At 41.7% G+C, this 27359-nt stretch overlaps 1 protein-coding gene across 12 annotated transcripts; it reads right to left on the bottom strand.

Moving 5' to 3' along the window:
• Window positions 1-645: 645 nt before the first annotated feature.
• On the bottom strand, window positions 646-27002 carry PLEKHB2 (pleckstrin homology domain containing B2). Of its 12 annotated transcripts, XM_073360107.1 has the most exons (10): window positions 25884-26684; window positions 19880-19999; window positions 18645-18668; window positions 16188-16235; window positions 15390-15542; window positions 12547-12652; window positions 11763-11802; window positions 7849-7938; window positions 6559-6667; window positions 646-5375 (listed from the first exon to the last, which is right to left on the bottom strand). In XM_073360107.1, exons 4-10 carry the CDS (start codon window positions 16222-16224, stop codon window positions 5239-5241), a joined length of 672 nt encoding a protein of 223 aa, XP_073216208.1. In that variant the 5' UTR covers window positions 16225-16235; window positions 18645-18668; window positions 19880-19999; window positions 25884-26684; the 3' UTR covers window positions 646-5238. The 12 variants fall into 12 exon arrangements, with proteins under 12 accessions (XP_073216208.1, XP_073216212.1, XP_073216201.1 ...); XM_073360111.1 differs by lacking the exons at window positions 19880-19999; window positions 25884-26684 and adding an exon at window positions 26692-27002; XM_073360100.1 differs by adding an exon at window positions 26692-26998 and having other exon boundaries at window positions 16188-19999; window positions 25884-26064.
• Window positions 27003-27359: the final 357 nt, after the last annotated feature.

The raw sequence follows: 27359 nt of genomic DNA, 5'->3' as shown, positions 1-27359 counted from the left end.
AGCACTTGCGCCAGGAAATTGTCCCCTACGCTTTCCAAAAACTTCCTGGATTGTCTATGCACCGCTGTATTGCTCTCCCAGCAGATATCAGGAAAATTAAAGTCACCCATGAGAATCAGGGCATGCGATCTAGTAGCTTCCGTGAGCTGCCGGAAGAAAGCCTCATCCACCTCATCCCCCTGGTCCGGTGGTCGATAGCAGACTCCCACCACTACATCACTCTTGTTGCACACACTTCTAAACTTAATCCAGAGACACTCAGGTTTTTCTGCAGTTTCGTACCGGAGCTCTGAGCAGTCATACTGCTCCCTTACATACATAGGAGCTGCTCTAGATGTAACTGAGACTAGAATCAGGCTGATGCTTTCAGCCTGAAGTATACAAATCAAAACAAAGGCGAGTGAAATGCTAACCTCACAGGCTACAGTTCTTGATTTTTGCTGGAGAACAGAGCAAAGCGTCACTGATAATTGCTCTGGAAAGTTTGTATGTGTAGAGAATTCCAGTATTCAAACCATGGACCTCCCTGTAAAGTGAAACATAGTTTTGTACAAGCTGGACACGTGTCTCTAAGTGTACACCCACTTACAAGCTACCAGAACAAAAGACTTATTTAAGAGAAAAAAGCAAAACAAAGACATGAGCTTACAGTTTAATAAGCACTTTATTGGTAAGAATTTTCACCATAAATTTAGAACTGCATAGTGAGAGAACAGGACGTAAGGGAAAGAGCAGTAGATACAGAGCATGGGGTAAGAACATCTAACACTAAAGCACCTTAGAATGAAAGTAATTTATGTTGATGCTAGCCTCTATTATCTATATATTGTCTTGTGTGTCGCTTCTGTACCATCCATATCACGTGCTCTACATTTTTTGGGGGGGGGAAGAGGGGGAGAACCAGACACATGCTTGAGAAACATATGGGTTAAATTTCCCTTTTGCTTCCTTGTTGAACTTTGCTAGGTGGTGCTAGAAGCGAAGACCCAACAAAAAGTTGACCGTTCTGTGCCATAGTTTTGGAAGCCAGATCCTGCTAGGCACTGGTTAGAATACGCTCCATGACAAACAAAGGAAACGTCATCTTCCCAAAAAACAAAACAAACCAAACAATGCTACTGCTCTTCCCATAGTAATTCTAATCCCCAGCTCTCAGACACATACACCTCTACCAGCTCATTGACACACTGGCTTTCAGACCTTTTTTAAAAAATATATTATATATGTAAAATAAAATGCCTATGGTCTACATTTCCAATTGTGATTTTGGGAGCCCCACTTGAGATATTTTAAAAGTGGCAAATATCCACTTTCCCTCAAAATCAGGCCTCTTATGTTTCTCAAGTTGGGCACTACCCCAAAAACCAAAACAAAGAAATCACAAGTCACATTTGACAACATAGACTCATAGTCCCTGCAAATGTTCTAGTTTAAGCTGAACATACATTAGTCACTATGGACCCAATTCTGCCACCCTAGCGTAGTACCTTACTCGGGGTGGAAATCAATGGAACAGTAGCATCTGTATAGCTCCAATAGATCTACATAGAGCTAGTATCAGGTCCTGATTCACCAAGGCATGTGCTTAAGTGATTTGCTGAACAGGGATAGTTTGAATCAGAGTCTCAGCAAATGCCATGATTCAGACGGCAGGGTCTGTTTAGGACCAAGTTTTCAGCCAGCTTTGAAAATTTAAACCTGAATTAGGACATCATCCCTGCTGCTGCCCTATCACACTTTTCTGAAACAGTAAGCAAAGTTGCTCATTAATGAGCAGACTTTCACAGGTGCAGAGGTCCTGCAGTTCCCGTTACGGTCCATGGAATCTGCAGATGCTTGGCACATCTGAGTTGGTGATGGAGGAGGAAAAAGGCCATTACTGTGTAGCCACCCAGACAATACAATAAAGCTGTTACTTTAATCCTGAGGAATTAGATGCAAGCCAGTGTTTTAGGGAAGTGGATTTTTGGGCTGCTATATATGGTCTCTCTCATTATTAACTGTAAGTTGATGTGACTATCCACCAAAGCCTTCTCTATCTGAGGCATGACATCTCTGCTTAACTGCTCAATGCTACTTTGCCTGGATCTTCCATCATAAGCAGGAAGGCTGTTAAGTTCTGACTCCCAGCACCAAAGGAACCAATATCTTGATTATATGCTCCAATATAGTTCAGTGTGTGCGCTTAACAGCTATAAACAAATGCTATTAATTAGTATAGACAATCAGCTGCCAAGATTTTGTTTGAAAGCAGTCTACTGTAATTGAAGCCAACTGGACCCTTCAGCTTTTCTTTAAGGATTTTCCTTTTAAAAGCATTACTCTACAATGTCTGGGTTATTTTTGTTTGATCATCTTGCTTTTTGATTTGCAAGTTCAAAATGAAAGAAATCAGTGTCTTAAAAAAACTGTTTAAAGTTTAACTAAACTGTGCACATGAAAATTCTAACAGCAATGAGTTCCTTTTGCTTATGGATTTTATTCCTACAATCAGGGACTTAGATACAATTTTGTGCTTTCAGCACAAGACACACAACTCCTATGCTGCAGTCAACACACCCTGTAAAAATTTGGAAGTAACTGCTAAGTTACTAGACTGTTCTTTTGTGTGCTTTGCTTTCACCACCATAACAATCTAACAAACAAAACACACAAAATTTGGAGTTATATGTAGCTGTTTTTATTTTCTACATGTTACACACAAAATAGCACAGGAATAGGTGATCTATGGGTGTTCTATACCGCTAGTCAGATTGGAGAGCTCCAAACAGCGTTCTGTACTACTGTGATACAGCCAGTTCCATGGTAACATCAAGTCTTGCAATATTAACAAATATTCATTTAGGGCCTGATCCTGGGAAGAGCTTAGCACCCTCATCTGCATGAACATCAAGATAATGAGCACACTGCAGGACTGGGCTCTTAGAGAGGATTCAGTAATGCATTTCAAATATTTTGGATTGGTACATGGGCCAGTTTCCCTTCTGGGAAATGTATTCTTTTTAATAGGATTATTCCTCTTTTGAAATGCCAGGTGTTGTTTCTGCACAACATATGTTCTTATAACACACTTTTCTTAGATGAACACGTGCAGTGCCCGTTGAGTTCACTAGGAGCCATTACATGCACATAAGGGCAGAATTAGTAAAATTAAGTTTGTTCCAAAGCCTCTTGAAGTTTATTGAAGGACATTGATTCCAGTAGGCTTTGGTTCAGGCCCATAATTAGCAATACATCCAAGGTAATATCAGTCTCATTAGAACATTTCTTTTCAGTGGATTTTAAAATGTGTCCATTTATGACAATTGGCCCCAACACAGTCACAAAAATTTTGCTCTCTCAGTGGCTGTTAACCTAAAGCTGTATTGCCTGTCTGGGTTGTGCTGTACAACCAATACAGGACTCTTCAACACTTTGGAAAGTTTGGTTAAGCCAAGTTTATTCCTTCTCATCAAAAACTAATATGGCTGCTAAATCCCATCTACTTTCATCTTCCCTGACATACTCTGGCTTTCACACCTTGAGGATCTTAATCAGCTTCCAATTGAAAGCTTAAAGAGGCAAAAGCCTCAAAATATTAAGACAGCATCATTATAGGAAGCTCAAAAATAGCGGAAGTATAAAAAGAAGACAACTTTCTACAAAGATCAAAGCTTAGGCACCCTACACCTTTTCCCCAGTAAGAAAGTATATACATGTCTGCTCATTGGTTCCTCCATCATGCCCAGTACAGTTCAGTTTGAATTATAAAGCAGGACTCTGCAACTGGTCAGGAATGAGAAACCATTCAGCAGTAGTGAACCAGTCAAAGGAGGGAACAGCTCCTTGGGGTATTTTTTAAATGGTGCGCTAGTGGTCACTGTCAGGGATTGGGTTTTATATACACACAACCTCCCCTGACATCACAGCATCCATATACCCACCACCAGGCAAGACCTTGCTATGGGGAACTGATGGGTTGGTAAGGTAATGGACAGGGAAAGCAGATCTGCAGCTCATCTGTGACGCACTGGCCCGTAACATAAAACGCATGGCATAGCCTGCTTACAAGGTTCACTAGAGTTTCTTTCCCATTTCCCTCGATCTGTTTTCGGTCTGCTCCTCCTTTTCCTATTCATCCATGGTCCCCTCCTCAAACCAACTTCAGCTTACCCTTCAAACACACACCTAGGGGTACTGCCAGATCCAGCACTGCAAGGATGAATGTGATCAGCTGTCTTTTCTGTACGTGGTACAAAGAGCAGTGACACAAGAGCTGAACACAGGTCCAGGACCTTGCACACCACAGCCCCTTCCCCACCAATGTATTTGTGACTGGGCATGGGGAAAGAACACCTCTGCTCGATCCCAGAATCTCCCCATCCTGTTTTGTTACCCTGTTTTTTAAAGTCTGAGTCCCAACTGCTTAGAGTCTTGCGGACTAGGTTAAAGAAAAGGCTTGTATTGGTAACATACATTTCTCTCGCTTTACAAGTACTGAAATCATTCAATTTTCTTTTAGCAGAGAAGGAATTAAGGAGTATTTCCTCACTTTACCAATCTCCTTGCTGAGGATTTTGTCTTGTAAAATGGGTTTGAGAAGCGGGCATGCTAACTCCACTGCCAATGTATTGCAATAACCCTCCAAATTTACACATTCATTTACGAAAATTCAGTGCCAGCCACTGAAAAGTGGAGATCGCCCTAGGGGGACAATTAATAGAATCCTGCGTATCTGTCTTCTGGAGTGTTTTGTGAAGTCAATAGCATCAATTCCCTGAATATATGACTTCAATACACTTGGCTGCTACTACACTAACATGCTGGCATTAGCACCTGGACTTAACTAGACCATTCAAGGCTTAGAAATAAACATTTGTTCTGGAATCTTTATATTAACAGTCTGTTCTTAAGACTGGTGACAAATGACAACCCTTTGCTTATAATATTTCATTGGTACTAATGCTGATCATGGATCAATGGGCAAAATATAAATCCATCAGATAGCCAAGCTTCATAAAAAAAGCTCTCTTGAAATTCTCAAGTGCATCTTTAACCATATTTCAATTAAATGGTGCCTTTAAACCTTCACCTTGGGATAGGTAAAAGTGGGTTAATTATAATTATCACTACTAAAAAAGGTATTCCTGCATTTGTCTTATTAAAAACCTTTACAGTAAACAGTACTTTGCAAAATATATTATTGCACAGGAAGAATAAAGGTTTTTTGGAGCTACAAATACGAAGATCCCAAGGAATCTAGAAGACCCAGAACAATGATCCCAGGGCCATTCCAGTCGCTGCTCCAGCGAGCATGCCCAGTGCAAGGTCTCCATCATTGTCACGGTAACGTTCTCGAATGATGACATGATTTGCAGGGGGCTGGCCATAAGGTCCTAGAAAGTAGTAATAGTTTGATTAGAAAGAGTTCGAACGTATGTTTTGATTTTAGATGCAGGCTTGAAAAGCCTACGCATTCACTCACTCTCCCACCCTGTATACTTGAACACTAACAATCTCTTTCCTTGCAGTTGATATGGTGAAAACCAACTCCCCCTTGGAGTTGGGTGGTGATGCCAATTCTTGAACCTGCTAGGACAGAGTACAGACAGCAGCCTTCCCCAACATCACAGAAAGGGAGAAGCATAATCCTATGGCTAGCCCATAGGGCTAGGCAACCAGAGATGTAGGTTCTATTTGCGGATCTGGCACACATTCCTTGTATGGCCTTGGATGAGTTACTTAATCTCTGTGCCTCAGTTTCTCAATATTCAAGATGGAGATAAAATCCCCAACCTCAAAAGAGTGTTGTGGGCTTAATTCATGTATGTTTGTATTTTGAGATCTTCAGATCAAGTGCCATATAGAAGAGCAAAGGTGTATTACTATATCCAAAGCCAACACATCTCTGCATTGGATTAAGTCTCCAGTTACTTAGAAGTCTGCCCTGCAGCTCCTGCAACTCCTCAGTCTTCCTGTAAGGTTGGCACTTGGGAGAAGAGCTCTCTAGGGAAAACCTAGATGCAGCAGGAAGTGCTCACAGCAATTCATTAAGTGGGACCTTTTTTCTCAGAGTCTGACTAAACCAAGGGCCAAGCATGGTGCCAGAGGGCACTATATGCAAGAGGCGGTGGTTGAGTGACTTAGAGCTAAGGTCCTGACTGCTTGTGGTCTTTAAAGGCTTGGTGGTAAAAAAACAAACCACACATTAAAGCTGAAGGGGAAGATTATGTTCCCACAGAACTTTTTGGGAGCATAGACGTGTTAAGCCAAATCTCTTGGACAAATTCCATCTTGAGTCGGTACAGTCTCTTGCTAATCCCCAGAACAGCTTCAACTGAACACAGAATTCTTCACTTCCTGACTTTGTCTAGTGATAATTACCTCCTTCCTCTCAAAATGGAAAGGTTAGTCCAGTGGTTACGGCAAACAGGGGGGTTCCTTCTAAAAATCACCTACCGCTACATTCAGCATCAAGAGTGATGGCAATATTCCATAGGAAATATCACTTCATAATAACTTTACTCTTGATTAGAAAGCACATGAACCAAGCTGGAGGAAGGAACTGGTATTCATTACCTTGGTACGGATACTGATAAGGAACAGCATAGGCTTGTCCATTAGAGGCATAGATGACTTGAGGACCAGGAGGCGGATATGCACCATTGTACTGCTCGTAGCCATAAACCTGGGGAAATTAAATGCACCTGTTAGAAGATGTTTTGCATCTTTTGGATTTGTTTAAAGTGCTTAGCTCTCCACCCCATTCCTGGTGCGGTTTAGCGATAACCAAAATCCACTATGTAGAAGGCAGCACTGTGCTGTGAAATGGGTGCAGGAGACCTTCCCATATATAGTTTAACCACAGTATTTTGCAAGTTAACATCTTCAGTTCCTGCACCACCAAGTTTAGCCATTGTAGAACTATAATAATGCTGTCACTTAATACACACAAGTGTGGCTGGCCATGGCTTCTATATAATTCTGCCTTGTGATATGATAGAAAAGCACAGCCATTCAGCAGTTGACAAGATGGGACCAGTAATGACATGTTAACATCCCTGATCCCTCATGATATACACCCTATGGCCACACCTCTTCGGAGGCAGTCTTTTCACTAATCTACAGGAATGAAGCATATTGCTCACCGTGACTGTTCACAATCAGAACTATTTATAAACAAGAGATTGTTTGTTCTGTTCCAAAGCCCAATCAGTAGCACAGAAAAGGACCAGTATTTGGAAAATATCATATAGCATAAGTCAGCACGTACTGAGATCAGCAAATATTTTGGTCCAATTGCTGCCCCATCCTAACCCCAGCGAAAAAAGGATCTATCTATATATACACGTATGAGAACTATAGTTACCTGAGTTACTATGAAATCCTGGACACAAAGTCCTGATCTGTTTTACAAATGTCAGCTTCAAGCAGTAAAACCAGGAAGAATTATAAAATAGAATTTTTATCCTGGAAGTGCAGATATATTGTCAAAGCCTTCCAAAAAATTATTGCATCTCTTTGCATTAAAGGTGAATACCCAAGATTAAGGACATATGGCCAAGATTAGTAGAAGTGACTAGGGATTTTGGGGTGCCTCCATTTTTCTCTGCCCAATCTGAAACACCTTAAAGGGGCCTGATTTTAGAAGTGCTGAGCAACCACTATTCAGAAGTCAAGACCCTTTAAAGGTGCCTCAAGCTGGGCACCCAAAACCACCACTCATTTTTAAAATCTTGAGCTTCTTCCATTTAAAAATAAGCTACGTTTAAGAAAAAAGTCAAACCAATAGCACTTCCAAGGAACAGAGTCTGAGTGTTCAATACAGTCTTTTCACACTTATTTTATGCTTCCTTATTACACCCCTACCTCAGGTGATGGGGTAGCGTACGCGGTGTATGGGGGAGGAGCTGAGGAAATTGCAGTCTCATCATACATCACTTCAGAACCAACATAGCCCTAAACATTAACAAAGTAGACAGCAGTTATTCACTTCTTTACATACAAGAGAACGGACTAAAATATGGACTAAACATACAAGTGACCCAACAGTAAACTGAAGTGTTCCTAGAATTCCTGAGTGTATTTATTACTGATACAAGTGTCAATATCACACCATACCTATGCTTTAAATGAGGAGCTTTATTACAGTAGCACACAGTACAGACACCAAGTTTGCAAGGTTTTCTAGAGGATATAACTTCATGGGGTGATCCACAGCAGGAAGAAAGAGGAGAGAGTGCATCACATAATGCCGCAGCAGGAGACCGAATAGGGGAGCAAAGCTTCGGTCAGATCATAGAATCACAGAATATCAGGGTTGGAAGGGACCTCAGGTGGTCATCTAATCCAAACCCCTGCTCAAAGCAGGACCAATCCCCAATATTTGCCCCAGATCCCAAATGGCCCCCTCAAGGATTGAACTCACAACCCTGGGTTTAGCAGGCCAGTGCTCCAACTACTGAGCTATTCCTCCCCACCAGGTCAGGTAGGAGTCAGGAATGCAGATCAGCTCCTTGAATCAACTATTTTCTTTTCTTGGACTCATGTTATTCCCCTTACCTTAATGTTTTCAAGTGATAGGTTATTGTTTTCTTGTTCAGGTTAAATTGATTAATTTGTAGGTGGGGAAGGAGGACTCTTCTCATACAAGTTTATATACACTTTCAGTCGCTCCAGAGTAATTCCCATGAGCTCTATGGAATTACATCAGTACAACTGAGTACAGATGTTGGCCTATAAGGATCAAAGGTAAAGCTCACAGCTGCACCCAAACATTTCATACCAGTGACTTAAGCTTCTCAGCAACCCACACACTTTGCCTACAAATAAGACAAGGACCAGAAAATAGCAGATCTATATTAAAACGTCCCCTTCCTTCAGCTATTTATAGAAACATACATAATTTAAAACATTACACTGAAGCCATTTTTAGAAGCACCCTCTGCTGAATCTGTGTCCCTTCCAAAGGCAGTGAGGAGGGGCAGGGAAGTAACTCACACAATAACCACTGTAGATTTCCAATGGTTTGTTTATGTTTCAGAACGGCCTTGGGTATTTGCCCATAGTTGTGACGATGCACAATCCTGCTCCTATTCTACCAGAGGCTTTCCAAAAGAAAAAGGCTAGCTTTATAGCTCTACCGTTCCCATAAGCTCTTAAATATTCTCTCCCTGCAAACACACAAGTAGATTTATACACAAAAGGACTTCCATTGAACTCATGGGACTACTCAGATGTATGACAGTTTGCAGGATCAGAGCCTAAGTGACCCAATTGTCGGAAGTGGGAAGCATCCAGCTATTTCTAGTGAAGGCAGTGGGTGCTGCTGGATGCTCAGCACTTTTGAAAGTATGATCACTGAGATGCCTACAGATGGACTTTGAATACTTCAACTTCTTTATCTGAAATCTTATCCTAGAGGTTTAACAGTAGATAGCATCTGAAGGTCACTCTCTAAAGCCTCATCTACACTCGTGGCACCCTGTAGTATATATGTAGCATCACACTGCAGTGCAAGCTGGCTGCGTCCACACTGCAGTGAGTAGCTACAATTAGCAGTGAAAGGCTCTGGCAGCAGGGAGCTGTTGGAGTCTTTCCCCCCTGCTCAAGTCTTTCACTGCAGTGCAGAAAGGCTCCAGCACTGGGACGCTACGTTGCTAAAAATAGCAGTGTAGACATGGGAGGCACTGCTTGGGCATGTAGAGAGTCATAACCTAAGGTTCTGTCATGTCTTTACTTGCCGAAGCAGTGTCTCAGCGTCTACATATCTGTTGATACCCATGCTAGGGAAGCGTGTAGTGTATGTACTCCACACACCACCATAAGCATAGACATAGCCCAAGACATTAGTTAGAGCATAATTTGCAAAGCTGTCGGCTACCAGTTAGCTTCAGTGTCGAGATAACTGAATGTTTACAAAACTCCCTATATTTTTGAATTCCATGTGCAATGACTGATTCAAGGGTAAAACAGGAGTTCTGTACCCCCTCTGGTTTTCAGAGATTCATTCCTTTTCCCTCTGTTTAACACCACGATGCAACATAATATGGCATTCTGCACTGTAAAGCAGTTACTTGGTACAAGAAGATAGCACTTTTACCACACTACAAATGTTGCTTCAGGTATCCAAAAACAAATGAAGGATGAAGTGAGCTGTAGCTCACGAAAGCTTATGCTCTAATAAATTGGTTAGTCTCTAAGGTGCCACAAGTACTCCTTTTCTTTTTGCAAATACAGACTAACACGGCTGTTACTCTGAAACCTGTCAAAAACAAATTGTGTCACATGATTGGATGTAGCAGCTATTGTGGCAACGTGCGGGTCAAGAGTATGAAATACGCCTTTGGATGCAGGGTCAGTATTTCCCAATGGAACGGCAGTATTTCAGACACATGGTGTCTAAGGATACATCTACCTTGCAGCTGAGATGTGTGCGTAAAGCAGGGGTGGGCAAAACTTGTGCCAGCTCAGCTTGAGCAAGGATGCTAAAAACAGCAACATGGATGTTGCCAATTTAGCAGCAGTTTAGGCTCACCACCCAATTTCAAGCCGCCCCCCCTTCCCCCCCCCCGTTCCCCATCCCCCAAGTGTGATCTCAGGTGGCTAGTCCATACCACCCTTGTGCAGTAAAGTCCACATTGCTATTTTTAGTGTGCTAGCTTGAGCTGAGACAGACCAGGTCTGCCTACTAATGCTGGGAATCGCACCTCCCAGATATCCCCTTAATGTTGTTCTTTACCAATTTGGGGAAAGCTATTGCCAGAAAGTGTTCTATAAGACAGCCTCAAAGAAAGGCAAAAAAAGTGAATCAATGACAGAAATAGGATGGCTAGGCCTTCCAGCAGAGCAATGCCACAAGTTGTATCATAAGCTGCAAGGGTTTACAACTGAGCACAGATCGGTCTTTACGGATGAGGGAGTGAATAAGCCATTTTCATTAGAGCTAAGCTTTAAGGTGCTAACAAAAGGGTTTTTAGTTCCGTTTTCCAGGGAGTTTACAGTGGTAGTATTTAGATACAAAATAGAACATTTGACTCAAAAAAGACAATACAATGTTAACTGCAAATGCAAACTATGCATTTCAGCATGCAGTTATCCAGTTTGAATACATGCATGAAACATTTTTGCTGTAGCCCAAGTTTCTGAAGTTAGTTCTATACGGTATGATTTCCACAGAACTACATAAAGCAGCTTGCAAAGGCAGATTTTGCATCTTCTACAAGTGAGTCTAGCAACTGTGTAATATCTACATAAATGTGGCTGCCACTCATTTCAGCTAGAGGCTTCTCTATACGTACACTCCCCGCACCATCATCTGGCTTCCTTGTAGACTACTCACATCTAGATGGGCCTGATCCCAAGAGGTAATGAGCAGTGAGACAGTCAGACTGCATCTTAACCAGCTACAAGAGAATTCATGAGTGCCCACAACCCCAATCCCCATTCTTGGTCTACAGATCAGCCTTCTCCCCATGACGATGCCTGCCAGCTTTCTGAGACTCCTCCTTCAATGAGCCTTACAGCACAGTAGCTGCAGCACTCCAAAAGATCACTCCTCTCTTTTAACTAGCATGCACAGACACAAAACCCTCCTTCTACCAGAGTTGTGAGCACCAGATCCATGATGTTCATACCCCTTTTTGGCCCAGGCAATCCTGGACAAAGCACAGTAATTCAAATGGGTTCTTGAAGATAGCGTGAAGGAAAATTGCTAGGCGGCTGACTGCCACTCACACACACTCCCTACCCCATCACTATGGAAACGTTCACAGTACACTTACCGCATTTGTTCTAGCATCCTGGAGAGCAATTTTCCACGCCCTGCAAGGAACATTATTTAATGGATAAAGAGATACAAGAAATGTGGAGTAAGGTTCTGAACAAAATACAGTTAGGCATTATAATGTACAGCAGGAGACAAGTTTCAGTAGACAAGTGATATGGTGGGAAATGTATACTAAAGTTACTGTGGGAGACAGGGTGACCAGATGTCCCGATTTTATAGGGACAGTCCCGATACTTGGGGCTTTGTCTTATATAGGTGCCAATTACCCCCCACCCCATCCCAATTTTTCACCCTTGCTATCTGGTCACCCTAGTGGGTCAAGGGTAGCCTAAAGTTTAGGTAGGACATATGCACAAAGGGATTATAGGAAGGAGGTATTAATTCCTCTGAACAGTCCATAAGCTTATGGCAGAAGTAATGTGTGCTGTTTTGGGGCTCCTTGTTGTTCGAATACAAAGAAGGGCAACAAAGAGCCAGGCATTAAGATGCAGGAGACCTGCAGCCACACGGAAGATGGGGCATCACTACTAAAGTAACAATTTGGAGTGGAGGAAGGGAGGGAGACAGAGGTGTCCCCACCATCCCTTCAGCCAAATTGCACCTGTGCCAAGGTGTAACGTAAAAAGAAGAGGAACATGAGCCCATGTCAAAGGAACATTCTTTCTCTCAGCATTCGCCAGCATGCAGCTACCTTGAGGAACTTCAGAATATTTGGGGCCCTTTCTTGGGCTACAAGGAGCTAAGTACAGCGTGTTAAACAACATTCTTTGGAAACTCACAAGCAGTCATCTGAACTTTCTGCACAGAGGTTGATTGTTTTCCCATCCCGACAAACAATCTGCAGCAAAGAGTCTCTCGGCTTCCCCTCTGGGGGCTGGAAATCTACTCCAGAAAAAGAAAGCCAAAATATTAAATGGAAATCTTTTGAAAACAAAATTCTTTACTTCTTGAAGACTAATTAATTCATAATGTCTCAGTCCTTCTGGTCAGGTTTAAGTAAAGCAATGAACTTGCGTTATACAGATGTTGGTCTCCTAGGTCGCATATACACTGCAATAAAAGACCCATGGCACAGCTGCGGCTGGCCTGGGTCAACTGACTCAGACTGTGGAGCTAAAAAATTGCAGTGCAGACATTTTGGCCCAGGCTGGAGCCCGGGATCCCTCTCATGGGATCTCAGAGCCCAAGCTCGAACATCTACACTGCAATTTTATAGCTCCACAGCCTGAGCCCTCCAAGCCAGAGTCAGCTAACCCAGGCTAATCACAGCGTAGACATATCACTAGGGTAGGGGCTCCATCAGGACAGGAGAAAGTTACTACAGCTTACATTGGCTGCCAGTCAAAAGCCTCTTAGGGAAGGACTCCGGCCTACCAGCTTGTATTTCGTTGTTACTCTATATAAAAATGCTCGGCTAAAAGTTCTGTTAGAGACAAAACTGCACACACAAATCCGTCTTGACCAAGAGGGTAAAAAAAAAAAAAAATTAAATTCAGTCAAACACACACAGATTAAACTTCAAGTTCTCCCCTACCTGAAATCAGAAGCTGCCTACATATATGGCATCAGCTCAGAAGACCCCAGCAATTTTGTGTTTTAGGAAAGATGCAACAGTTTTTCAGACCATGAAGCCACTTCCAACTTGAAGCCTCAACCAGTTTTAAAACAAACACACATCTTGAATTTAAAAGGCTGCAGTGACAAAGAATCACTTACCTGTTACTAGACCAAGCAGAACACCAGTGTTAGAGTAATTATGTGCTAAGAGCACACTATTTCAGTGAGTATATCCTCTCCTCAACAAAACAGACAAGCTAGCTTTCAGGGTGGATAAAAATCAATTTAAAAAAAAATTAAAATAAAAGATATAAAATCAGATTTTTTTGATAAAATGTTTTGAGGAAAAAACCTAGCTAAAGATAGTTTTAATTAAGATCATTATAGCTCAAAGATCTCTCATCATGGAATAGGGATTATAAATTCTAATTCTATAGTATGAGACAATAGATTCACGTAATATTTAAGAAAAGTTTTGTAAATGAGTTCCAATAGTTCATGGATTAGGGACCCAATTTTATAAGGTTTCACAGGCTTCTGTATAGATTATTTAGGTTAATCTGTCTATCTACCCAATGGGACTCAGTGCTCAGTCTAGAAGATACCATCAGAGATGCTTAGTTTTGCAGTTCTCAAACTGTGGATTTGTCTCTCCAGAGATAACATGCTTATTAACAGCAAAAATGTTTTATTTCTCACCTCTATATATTATATAAACAAACCTCAACCCTATGCTCCCTCTGAAAATTTGCGTACACGGAGTCAAACCCTTACCTCTCTCTAAAAGTGCAAAGAACAGAAGATTGTTGGGAGCGGAATAGATCTGGACAAGGAGAAGAAGTCTGGAGATTAATGTGAGAAGGGAGGGACAGACAGTAGAAACAAAAGTGAAACTGTTTGCGCAGCATATTCCAGAAGTCTTGAGGTCTTTGAGTGTAGCCTTCATTGATTTGAAATCTACCATATCATTCTCTCACTAGAAGGGAAAACCTATAATGGCAGCAGTGATTTTTAGATCACTTTAAAAGTATATACGGTGTACATTCTAAAAATGAAACCTACATTTGAGTTGTGGAGAATATGTATTAAGTTTATAACAGCCAACAAGAATGTACTTTTATGTAGAAATCCATGATTAAATTGAGTCTTCCTGACCAGTGATTTAAATCATGATTTAAATCAAATTCACCCTGCTAGCCTTGCTGCCTACCAGGGAAGGTCACGCTGAAATGTGGGGAAACATATTCATGGGAGTGAATTGCTACTCAACCTGATTCTGCTCAACCAGAGGCCTTAGCCCTATATTGCATAATACAGCCACAAAGGACCTAAATCAGCCAGGAGTCCACATTCCAAGTCACTAGCCAGAGCACAATCCCATTTATAGGCAAGGAGACAGCTGAATAAGGCCTCATGCACAGGGCCCTGCATAAGCAAGGGCCAGCCTTGTTCCGTTTGCTGGCTGCACCGTGAATACAATGGCAGGACAGAATGCAGAACGAAAGGAGATGCAGCCTCCCCATGAAACTGTGGAGAGCACTAGACTGAACATCACCAGCTGTGTGTATTTCTTGTTGGGTTGTGCCCACTGAATAGGTGTTTTCTTACCAAATAAAAATACTCTCTACTGCTGGTGTCCTTCTGGTCGATCAAGTATCAAGTGAACAAGTGTCTCTAATTAAAAAAAGGCGTGCTAGAAATGAGCTTGCTAGTACTTGGATGGGGCCTTCCTTCTAGTTCTCTTTTCTCCTCCCAAGCCTCTGGACAGAGCCAGCTCCACAATGTCCATCAGAAGCGCATGACATCAGGTGCATCAGCAGTCTGCTATCGGTACACCCAACTCACACTTCTGCCACAGTGCAGCCCTTTACTCAGAGTTTACGCCAGCAGAATCAGTGTCATATACCACAGGCTCACCATCACTCGAGTAGTGTTTTCTATGTGAATTGCAGCAAATGCCAAGATGATTACCACATGATACAATGCCGTGAGAAGCCACTCCCTTTATTCGTTTACAGATATGGAATCAGGAAAGAAATTTTAAAAATCAAAAAGTACGTTCTACCTCGGCATTCATTTCCCACTCTGATGTTGATGCAGTGCACTCGCATGTGGACTTTATCCTCTATGTCATGCCGCTGCTGATCATCATAGAATAGTAAATGGCCATCAGACGATAGGTCAAACCAATTCTTCTTCCAACGACGTAAAATAGTGCCTAAAAGAATGCAGAAAGTCACTTCTGGGAGCACTGATTGGAAAATGCTCATGTCTAATGCAGCCAAAACAGCTTTTCAATTTGAGCCTTTGAACAAGGTATTCTAAGGGTCCAACAACTAATTGCTAATTCATTTTGCATCAGGAAATCTCATCTTCAAAACAAAGGGACAAACAATATACAACGAATAATGCACAATAGTTAGGCCTTATGTGTTATTTCTTATTTAACGATTAGCGTTATGATTGCTAGGGTGTTTTTTTAAGCAAACAACCCAATGCTTCAGGATTCCAGCATGCTAGTGACCAAGTACTACATGGGACCAAGTGAATAAGCAAAGGCTGGTAGTTGTCCGGTAAATTTTCCAGGCTCCACTTATAATAATCCATTGGGTTACATTTTTATTTTTTTCTACAAAGCATTACTTATAGAAGACGACTACTAAATCAGGCACACTCAGCTATAGCAATGCCTATGTTTCCCATTATTGTAATCCAAAAGGTCAGATGGTGATGTTATCCTTACAGAACTGTTTAAATGAGACATAGGGAAATACATTTTTCCCTACTGATTGTCTATAAGAGAAACCGATTCCCCAACAAACAGTTTGGCTGTGTGTAAGTAGGTAAAAAGCCAAGCACTCACTTTGCCGAAGCAGCCATCCACTCTTCACAAATGCCATCTCTGTTTACTCTAGGGTGAGAAAAGAAGGGGGGAAAAAAACCAAAACCATAATCAGGGAGAGGAATCTCAAGGCATCTTGGCTAGTTGAAACACCTTGGTGTATCTAGCTGATGAGTGCACAAGAGTGTCTCCTTCCTGAAATGCATTCCCGTTGAAAGACTACATGGCTTGGATACTGTCTGAACTATTTCAGAGTGATCTGCAAGAGTTACATGAAGACTATCCAGATCATCTTTTGGCAGCTGGAAAGATACCCAATAAAGATCAGTTAATATTCCACAAACTTTTACACTATTAGTGAATGCAATAAAAAATATCCTATGATGTTAGGAGAGACTTTAACTACTAGTAACCTATTTCTGTTCTTTACTAAGTCATGTTATCAAACATATAGATGAACACAATATGTTGGAGAAGAGTCAACATGGCTGGGAAATCATGCCTCATAATCTACTAGATTTCACTGAGAGGCTCAACAAGTATGTGGATAAGGGTGATCAAGTGGATATAGCATATGTGGATTTCCAGAAAGCCTTTGACAAGGTCCCTCATCAAAAGCTCTAAAGCAAAGTAAGCAGTCATGGGATAGGAGGGAGGATCCTTGCATGGACCAGTAACCGGTTAACAGAATAGGACACAAAGGGTAGGAATAAATGGTCAGTTTTCACAGTGGACAGAAGTAAACAGTGGGATTCCGCAAAGATCTACTGTACTGGGACCAGTGCTTTTCAATATATTCATAAATGATCTGGGAAAAGAGGTAAACGGTGGTAAAGTTTGCAGACGATAAGAAATTACTCAAGACAGTTAAGTCCACAGCTGACTGTGAAGAGTTACAAAGGGATCTCACAAAACCAGGGGACTGGGCAAGAGAAAGGCAGATGAAATTCAATTATAAATGCAAAATAATGCTCATTGAAAAACGTAATTCCAACTATACATACAAAATGATGGGGTCTAAGTTAAGCTGTTACTACTCAAGAAAAGATCTTGGACACATGGCAGCAGCAGTCAAAAAAGTTAAAACAATGAACTATTAGGAAAGGGAAAGAGAAAGACAAAATATATTGCCACTATACACCCATAAAGCCATGGTACACCCATACCTTGAATATTGTGAGAAGTTCTGGTTGCCCCGTCTCAAAAAAGAAATACATTTGAATTGGAAAAAGCATAGAGAAAGGCAACAAAAGATATTAAAGGTTTTGGAACAGTTTCCATATGAGGAGATTAAAAAGACTGGGACTGTTTATCTTAGAAAAGAGATGACTGAGTGTGGATCTGTTAGAGGTCTACAAAATAATGAATTTTGTGGAGAAAGTGAATAAAGAAGTGTTATTTATCCTTTCACATAACACAAGGGTCACCCAATGAAATTAAGAGGCATCAGGTTTAAAACAAACAAAAGGAAGTACTTCTTCACACAATCGACTGTCAACCTGTAGAACTTGTTGCCAGGGGATATTGTGAAGGCCAGAAGAATAACTGGTTTCGATTATGAATTAGATACGTTTGTGGAGGATATGTCCACCAATGGTTATTAGTCAAGCCTCTGACCGCCAGAAGCTGGGAGTGGATGAAAGGGGGAAGGATCACTCAATAGTTGCCCTGTTCTGTTCATTCCCTCTGAAGCATCTACCACCAGCCAGTGTCGGGAGACAGCATACTGGGCTAAGTGGACTACAGGTCTGACCCAGTATGGCCATTCTTATGTTCTCAATATTAAAGACCAGTTCTGAGTTTCACCTGAACTGACAAAAGCAACACATTCCCAACTAAAACTGCCACTAGGAGGGGTGTGCGTCAGCAGGTGACTAAAAACGAGGACTTCATTCCCCAACACGGGTCAATTTCATAACTGTTCCCCTAGTTTTCATGATATTCCATGGATTTCCTCTATTCTACTTCTCAGAATTCATAAGCTACACCACCCCCCTAACTTCCCTATCCACTCAGAACTTCCAGTCGTGCCCTTCTTTCAGTCCTTGCTGAACGCCTGCCGCAGCTATCCAGCCTACAGCAAAGCTCACCAGGACAAAAAGGAGGACATAATGTTAATGGGGAAGGGAAGAGTTCTCCTTTATGACCTCTGTTGTTCCATATGAAAACTGTCTCCATATCCCTCTGAGAGGTATTCTTGTTCCTAAACTTGCACCTATTTAAAATGAAAAGTTCTTATTTCTCTTTAGCTTTTAAGTGACACTATAAAATGCTTGATACTGCATATAAAGGACACTACACTAAACCAAGTTCTATTGCACATTATACTCAACTGCTGGGCTGCTACATTCTGGATTTGGTTGCATGATAAAGGAAATTGAACAAACCTCAAAAGGAAATGTAGGGAGGAGGGGGTTTGTTTTTATAACACAGCTGTTTTGACTGTTATTTATTTTTAAAGGGTTGGGGTTTACTCACCTAGCTGTGATTCAGCCAGAGCACCTAGAACAAAAAAGTGTTGTTTTTCCAACTTGCAACAAGGTCAATCTTCAGGCACAACTTTTAACTTGTAAATTAATACTATGAAAGATGCAGGAGTTTAAAGGAGATTCAGACCCCTTTGAACCTACTATTCAACATTTGGTTGTTATGAAAGTACACAAGAATATCCATTAAAGGTCTCACTGATTTGACATACTTTAACAAGTTTGCTGTTGTCTGCCCCTTTCCAGCTGAGGATCTCAAAGAACTTTACAAAGGAGACTCGACGCCCTCGCAAATTATGGTAACTATCCCCTTTCAGAGATAGAGAAATTAGAACAGCTACCAAAGTCCTGTCATTATAATTTGTATTTACAGATAAAAAAAAAAGTGCAAAAATAGCTCCAGTATCAACTGCCCCCATGTACTCTCCGAATTTAGAAGGGAAAAGTTCGCTTACGCAGAAACTATCTGTTCAGTTTTAGCTCAGGTCCTTTATTAATATCAAATTATAAACCTTTCCACACATACAAAACAAAAAAAAAGGTTTAAAATGGAAGTCCTAATGAGAACTCAGGTAATGCTTTACTACCCAGTTCTTACAACAAGAATCTAAAATATTCTTAGCCCTGTAAGCATGACATCTGCTCCTCTGCCCCTTTTCTAATTTCTAAATGTACATCCTCAGGTGTCAGACCTCATGCCTTTACTTAGCCCCAGGTATAACTCTGCCACTCTTGACAGAGTGTTCTCTTTTAAACTGTCCAGAACTTTTTTGATCTCTAGCGTATGCCGGCCTTTTCCTATCTGGGCATAGTCTCTTAACAACTCTCAAGTGTTTGCTGAGAAGTAGCTTAACTTGAGCCATTCTTTCCCTTCCTGCTTGTTTTTTTTCCATACAGCCCCCTTAAACTACTAAACCAATATAATCATAAAGTAAATGTCCAATAACCAAATCAATACAGAGTATTCATAAATTATTATAGAGCAGCTCCATGCCTGTCACAATTCTGTCTATAGGAAAGTGGCACATCTTACCTGCAGGATTTCAGATATTTTGTTATCCAGGCAGAAAAGACAACAGAACATACTAGAGCAGTTTCAGACATTAAACATGCATAAAGGAACATCACACAATCAGGCTGGGTTACAATATAAGATGAATAGGAGTCATTTAAGATTTTACTATATACAGTGTTCTGAAGGACCAGTGTGTGGACCGGCACGAGTACCTGAGATCTCTCTGACACAGTTTAGGAAGGCAGCAAGTGGGACCCTGGCATCAAAAAGTTTGAGAAACACTGCTATTTCTCAGTTGGCGAAATTCAAGTCGACAGTTGGCGAAATTCCTCCTAGGTGAGAACTCAATTTTTAAAATGAGGAAAAAAAGTACTGTCATTGTCTTGCGACACATTACATTACAAGAGGTGCTTGAACATACCCTTGTATTTCTTAGTAGCTCTGCTACAGAGTATATAGAGTATACTGAACTGTATCTTATTAACTGCAGTTCTGTGTTCTTTAACATCAAGTGGCTAATTACGTTATTACAACATGATCAAAGACTATGGAGAAAGGCAAACTGCTAGCAGATGATATCCCAGCCTAATTACTGTATTCCCAGGACTATTAATAAAGAAAACTGCTTCCACTGTACACAGTCAAAATTCTGGAAATTTGGGATAATGAGATCAGCTTCTAGACAGGCATTAAACTATGATGTCTATTTAAAAATAAAGCTTTTAATTACAACTGGCATTTAAGCCATCTTGCTAGAGCATCCATTTTGATTAGAACCCTTTGTAAGATCATAACCTGCTTTAAACCAGCTCATATCCTGCTTTAATGCGAGCTTAAAGCCAGAAAATATACTTGCGTTACACACCAAGGCTCCAAACCTTCATACACATTTACAATGGCTGGTTTTTATGCATTGCTTTCAATTGAACTAAGTGTATGTGAAGATAATCATGTGCTTAAGATTTTGCAGGATCACAGCCTAAGTTCTCACAATTGTGATAACAGTATCAATATGTCCCAATGCTCCTTAGCTATGCCATCAGCATCACAAATGCATCCCTTTTCCGGCAAGATATCAACTGCTACCATTGGGCACAGAAACTCTTTCTCCACTAATTCCTAATATTGGAAAATCAACAGTTCGCATGTATGTTAGATCCCTTCTATTTTATTAGCTTTTGGATTTGTTTTGTATTAGTAGATCTCTTTATATTTTTCCCCTCCCCCATTTAAAGTGACAAATTGTAACTGATCAGGTTAACATGAAATCTAGAGCAGGGGTTCTCAAACTTTTTTTCCATGGACCATTTGAAAATTGCTGAGGGTCTCAGTGGACCACTTAGTGAGCTTTCCAAATGTTGTCTGTACCATTAGCTAACTACTGTAAAGCGCTTAGGATAAAAGCGCTATATAAAAAAACCCTTAATAATTAACTTTTTTTGTTTTGTTTTTTTGTTGTTTTTTTGTTTGTTTTATAGACAAATAAAAGCACACAACTCAGATTTTAATATCAGTAGTCTTACCTTTCTAATGCGATGGATGTGCCCTCTCCCCCCCTCACCACAGCAGCTTCCAAACTGGGGCTGGGTCTCTCCCCTGTCACAGAGCTGATGCTGGGAAGGAGGGCCATCCCTTCCTGGCAGCCGCAGCCCTGGAGCTGGGGAAAGACACCACTTTCTCTGGCCACCGCAGCCCTGCACATCCCAAATGTCCCCCACCCCCCTCTTCTCACCCCACTGCCCCCTCCCACCTACCCCCTATTCCCCCCAAGGCCACCACCTCACCTCACATGTGCATCTTCTCCAGGGTCCAGGGACCTAATTAGTGGACCCATGCCTGCGCAGCTCCACTAATTAGGTGGGTGGCTCTTCATTTTCTCATGTGCGGCCGCCCAGGTGCACACTTTAGAAGGAACTATCCGCGGACCACCTGAATGGAGCTCGTGGACCATTGGTGGCTCTCAGACCACAGTTTGAGAACCTCTGATCTAGAGGTGACCGTAGTTCACAGAAAACACAAGGTCAAGTGCTACTAGAGGCTCTCCATATTTACACTTTATTGCTTATCATCTGGTCTTGCTACTCACTTCATTTTCTAAAAAGAAGAAAAAACAACTTCCTTCCTCCTAACTAAAACAGTTCTATAAAATACTCCAATTACTGAGCACCTGACGATCTTTAATGTACACCCTAATGACACCCATAAGGTACGGCAGTGTTATTATTCCCATTTTACAGATGGGAAACTGAGGCACAGAGAGACTTAAGGCTCAGATCCTCAAAAATATTTATTTAGTCTAACTTCCATTGATTTCAATGGAAGATAGGAGCCTAAATACCTGCAATGATTTGGACCTAAATGTCTTGCACAAAGTCACACAGAAAGTTCCATGCTAGCACCCTACCCACTGGACAACCCTTCCTTTCTAGAGCTTCCGAAGTTCTAATTGTATTTAAGCTTTAAAAAAGAAAAAAAACCACACAATTTTCTCCCGCATGTGAAACGTTTACAACTGAAATACCAATCTGTACATAAGGGATAATCCTGTGTGGTATTGAGTACCCTCAGTTGTTATTAAAGTCAACTGGAGTCCCAACAGTAAACTCTCATGAAATCCCACTGACTTCAGTGGTTGTAAGTGTAGTGTCAGGCAATGAGACAGTTGTTGATACCTTAGAAACATACCCACACTGTTAGAATAATATAGAGTTACCCTTGTGGTACAGAGCAGACATGTTTCTTCCATCAACTGTATATTTATTTTTATTTATTTAAGGAGAGACAACAAACCTTTTGTCTGAACAATTAAAAGCTACATATAAAGTTTAGCGGAGGACTGCTTTTTTAAAAAGATAAGCCCTGTAGAAACTCTAAAAGCATATCATACAAAAAACTGTTGATATATTATTACCATGGGAAAAACAAACAAAACAAAAAAAACAAAGTGATTGGATAGCAATTGATGATGGCGATAACATTTTGTATTTATACGATAGTTTGCATGTAATCTCATGTATGACAACTTACGTGCTGCAGTAAATTAAAATAAACTAAAATTAATTTAATTAAGTGCATGACACTTACTACCAGTGTATATAAGGATAAGGATCACACAGGCAGGTAGAATGTATTACTGTCAGCACATAGATGGGAGTAGCATTGAAACCAAACAGATATTCTAGACCTCTGGTAAGGAAATATTTAGTTTTGAGAAGAAATACGATGTATGCATTCAGTCAACAGTAAATTTTAAAATATTTTCAAAATTATAACAACTAGCTTGATAGGATCACTTATAATGGAGTGGTATTTGCCTTAAATTAAAGTGTAACTAATATGAAAACAGGATTTAAAATAGAACAAATTGGGAAGTTTTGTTGACACCTGTGATAAATGAATCAATCACTGAAATCTAAAGGCAATAATACAACAGTGCTCTGCAGACACTGGACATGAATTAACAGCAGCAGGACTGAAAAGAGCTATGGCTGTCCCCCACTGTGAAGATTAGCAGCATTCTTCCTCCTCCTGTTTGCACACGACAGCTTTCATTTCCAGAAACTGTAAATATAATCCAGAATATCCAATAGTCTCTTTTTGTAAGATCTGTACTATTCCCAGGGGCAGATTTTTAAAACCTGCCTTCCCTACTCACATCTGCTTTTGGGAGGGCAAAGAAAACTGGAGGGACAATTAATAGAATTCAGATGGCACCGGTCCCAATTCTGCAACTGGATCTCAGTGGGAATCTGCCCATTCAGACCTAACTGCAGGATCGGGGCCCAGCAGGGTGGATAAAAAAAATCCATGATTTAAAAAAAAAAAATGATTTTTTTTATCTAAACCAGATTTTTTTGATAGATTTTTTCCTCAAAAGCATTTTATCTAAAGATCATTTTAATTAAGATCATTATAGCTCAAAGATATCTCATCATGGAATAGGGATTATAAATTCTAATTCTATAGTATGAGACAATAGATTCACGTAATGTTTAAGAAAAGTTTTGTAAACGAGTTCTAATAGTTCATGGATTAGGGACCCAACCTTATGGGGTTCCAGGGGCTTCTGTATTGATTTTTTAGGTTAATCTATCTACCCAATGGACTCGGTACTCAGTCTAGAAGATACCATCAGAGATGCTTAGTTTTGCAGTTCTCAAACTGTGGATTTGTCTCTTCAGAGATAACATGCTTGTTAACAGCAAAAATTATTTTAAATAAATAAATATATATAGAGAGAGAGGTGAGAAATAGTTAAATAAAGCAATTCAAATGTCTGTCTGGTGATGTTCTCCTCCTAATACATCATGGTAAGAAAATCCTTCAAATATTAATGATTAATCTGTTGAATTGGAGATAGATATTTATGAAGTCATTGGGAGCTGAACTGCTTCAGTTATCTTTGGTAAATGAAATAATCAAACAATCATTCATTTTCTGATATAGCTGTAAAACTAATCTGAAAAGTTTTCAAAATCACAGAATATCAGAATTGGAAGGGACCTCAGAAGGTCATCTAGTCCAACCCCCTGTTCAAAGCAGAGCCAATCCCCATAAATCACTTTAAAAATGTATAGTGTGTACCTTCTAAAAATGAAACCTAGATCTCTGAGTTGTGAAAAATATGTATTAATGTTATAACAACCAATAAGAATACACTTTTATGTAGAAATCCATGATTAAATCAAGTCTTCCTGACTAGTGTTTTAAATCAAATCTGCCCTAGGGCCCAGATACCCAATTGTTCCCATCCATTAGATACATACACATCTCAGTAGTGTTAAGTATTCCTGTGAATGACTGAAGATGGAGAATTAAGACTACAATATAATTAAGGGCAACCAGGGTGAGGCTGGTCCGAAAATCAGGTCCAGAAAGACCTGGTTACAAAAAGATCAGTTTTGGAATTATGCTCGTAGTCCCTACCAGATCTTGCGCGGGGGGGGGGGGGGGGGTTGTTTCAGGCTTAACAGCAGTGTTCCTCCCTAAACTTGTTCTTTTCCCACCATGCCTTCCCTTTTCTATCCCACCTCCCCAAATAAAAGTTATAGTGGCCAAATTCAAACATCAGCTATGTCCATTGAAACAAGTGGGAATACTTTGCCTTTTAAACTTCCAAATCCTGCAAATGGCTATATGTTGGCAGACTCGAGCCTGCTGAAGTACACATGCGCCATACAGAGCCACTTTCAGGATCTAGGCTAAGATTAGAAAGGGCCAAAGTCATCCAATTCAAAACCACTGGAGATTCACAAGTCAGAGCTCAGATACAAATGACTCAGAGAAAGAATATCCCAGTTACTTCCCTGTCCAATCCGCCCCCTCCCTTATGCTTTCTTGCTTGTATTACGCGGCTGTGTTTCTCTATTGTTATCAGAAATGGCTTATAACTTTCCACTATTGAACAACTTATACCTCTGCCATCCTGGCTACACTAGGACTATGCCTTGCACCGCTTTCCCAAGTCTATCCATAATATAAAAGCATTCAAAGTCTGCACCACTTTTGTATTCATCCAAAAACATGTCTGTCTGGACTCTCTAACCTCACCAATTATATACAGCGCTATAAACACCTAAACCGGAATGAAATTGTTTACTTTTTTTATTTCAGTGAGGGAGGGAAAAAAGCAAAAACAAAACAAATAGTTCAGTTTCAGTTTGAAACTAAAGAAAAAAATTTTTGGTTGGGCCACGAAACTGAAAAATCATATATTCAATCAGCTCTACCCGATGCCCTCAGTTTAATCACAAGTGTCACAATATTTGGTGTTTTTCTTAAAGCCCCAGTGCTGGAATCAAGAAAGTGCATGAGAATCTCAGGTTTCATTAAAAAGGGAAATTTCTAGTCCTCATGGCTGAGGACAAGCTTGAAAAAAATAAAGCAAGTGTAACCTAAAGACTCAGAAATCAGAAGACAAATAAAAAGATCCTCACATTTAAAATCTTGAAGCTGTTTGTTTGTTTTTAACTCAGACTCATGATTTTTGAATGGGTGGCAATACCCCTCTTTACAGACATCTCAGACCCTAAGACCTCATTTGGATGACCTCAGCAGAAGGGACACGATTCTCTCCCCCAAAAGGCAGTGACAACACTACACTAAGATTATGGGCAAGGATTATTATCCTAATGGGTAACATGCTGGAGACAAGAGGCCTCTTCTATTCAGTTTAGCTGAAGTTATTTGGCTTAAGTTTTTGTTCTGTTTGCTTACCAGACCCAGTGAAGTGGGAGCTTCTTTCGGATTTAAAGGGAGAAAGGAAAAGTCTCTCCTCTGGCGGAAGAAGGCGTTGGCTGCACTTATTGCAAGTACGCAGTGTTATTGTAGCCGCGTGGGTCCCAAGATATTAGAGACAAGGCAGGGGGGGTAGTGTCTTTGATTTGGCCAACTTGTCCTGTTGGGGAGAGAGACAAGCTTTCCAGCCACACAGAGCTCTTCTTCAGGTGTGGGAAAGGTACCCTACCTGAAGAAGAGCTCTGCGCGGCTAGAAAGCTTCTCTCCCTCCCCAACAGAAGCTGGCCCAATAAACGACCTTCCCTCCCCTCCCCCGCTGTGTCTCTCTTATTTCAAGCAGACACTTAGCATCTCCTTGGCTTCTTGCCCGCTGCTTTCTTCTCCCTGCGCTCTGCCCAGGGCCGGCCCCGGCACTCGGAGCACCTGCCACCCGGGAGCTGCAAACCTGCATGAAGCCTGCCAGGCGCCCTGCGGGCGAGGTCGGGGGTGGGTCAGCAGGAATTTTCCCGGGGCCGAGCGGGGGGCCGCAGGGCGGGGCGGGGCAGCGCAGCGCAGGACGCGCCGTCACCCCGGCTGGTTCCAAAGCACCTCCTGCCCCTCGGCAGCGCCTCGGTTCCTCTCGCTCCCGGGCGGGCGAGCCCAGCCGCCCCGAGCCCAGCAAGGCTCGCGCCCGCCTTGCCATGGCACCGGCTCCGGGCAGGACCGCAGCCGCGCAGGGGTTCCCAGCCCCGGATAACGCGCAGAGCCGCTGCCGCCCTGACCCGCCCCGGGGCCCGCTCCTACGCACCTGCCGCTTCCTTCAGACCTGACGCGCAACCCCCGCGCAGCGCGCCCCAGGCTCCTGCCTGACGCTCGCTGCGCTCATCACCCCCGCTCTGACGTCAGCCCGTCCTGTGATCCGTGAGCTCATCTGATCCTACTGCGCAGGCTCCGGGGCGGCTGGGAGTTGTAGTTTCCAGGGGCAGGATGCGGAGGCCGCGGGCGCTGCCGGGTTCTGTGCACGTGTTGGGAACCTAGTCCGTGCCCGTGGGCCGTGCAGCCCGCTGGATCGCGGGAGTCCGAGCGCTTGGTGGATGCCGCTGTAGAGTTCCTGTTGCCCGCAACTGAAACGAAAGCACTGCCGGGAGCGGGGTCATTTTCCCAGGAAGCAGGCACCAAAAATACTGCAGGGGCGTGTTAGGAGCCCAAAACGCCCCTACGCCATTCTCCTGGATTTCTGTTTAATATCGTGAGACCATGATACACGCTGCGCAGCTGCAAGTTTTCCCAATTATTGTGTGAATGGTGGGGCAGGGCTTTAGTTTTTTCCATCCTTGCACTAGTGAGCAGGGAGAGAGAGGGAGTTGCTTCTTTTATCATATACTGTTCATTTTGAGTTGCTTCTTTTATCATATACTGTTCATTTTAAGTAAAAAAAGTTATTTAGTTGCCCGTTTCAGTGAACTCTGTTCTAGG

Source organism: Lepidochelys kempii, chromosome 9 (genome assembly GCF_965140265.1).
Source record: "Lepidochelys kempii isolate rLepKem1 chromosome 9, rLepKem1.hap2, whole genome shotgun sequence".
In the NCBI taxonomy this organism is placed as follows: Eukaryota; Metazoa; Chordata; order Testudines; family Cheloniidae; genus Lepidochelys; species Lepidochelys kempii.
This window is presented reverse-complemented; position numbering and strand designations above follow the sequence as displayed.

What these genes read in the sequence shown, in the direction of transcription:
- PLEKHB2 (XM_073360111.1), bottom strand. Translation starts at nt 16,224, where the DNA reads ATGGCATTTGTGAAGAGTGGATGGCTGCTTCGGCAAA. An exon ending in TGGATGGCTGCTTCGGCAAA is followed by an intron (nt 15,543 to 16,187) that starts GTGAGTGCTTGG and finishes GCATTCTTTTAG; the next exon opens with GCACTATTTTACGTCGTTGG. An exon ending in ACGCTACCCCATCACCTGAG is followed by an intron (nt 6,668 to 7,848) that starts GTAGGGGTGTAA and finishes TAATTTCCCCAG; the next exon opens with GTTTATGGCTACGAGCAGTA.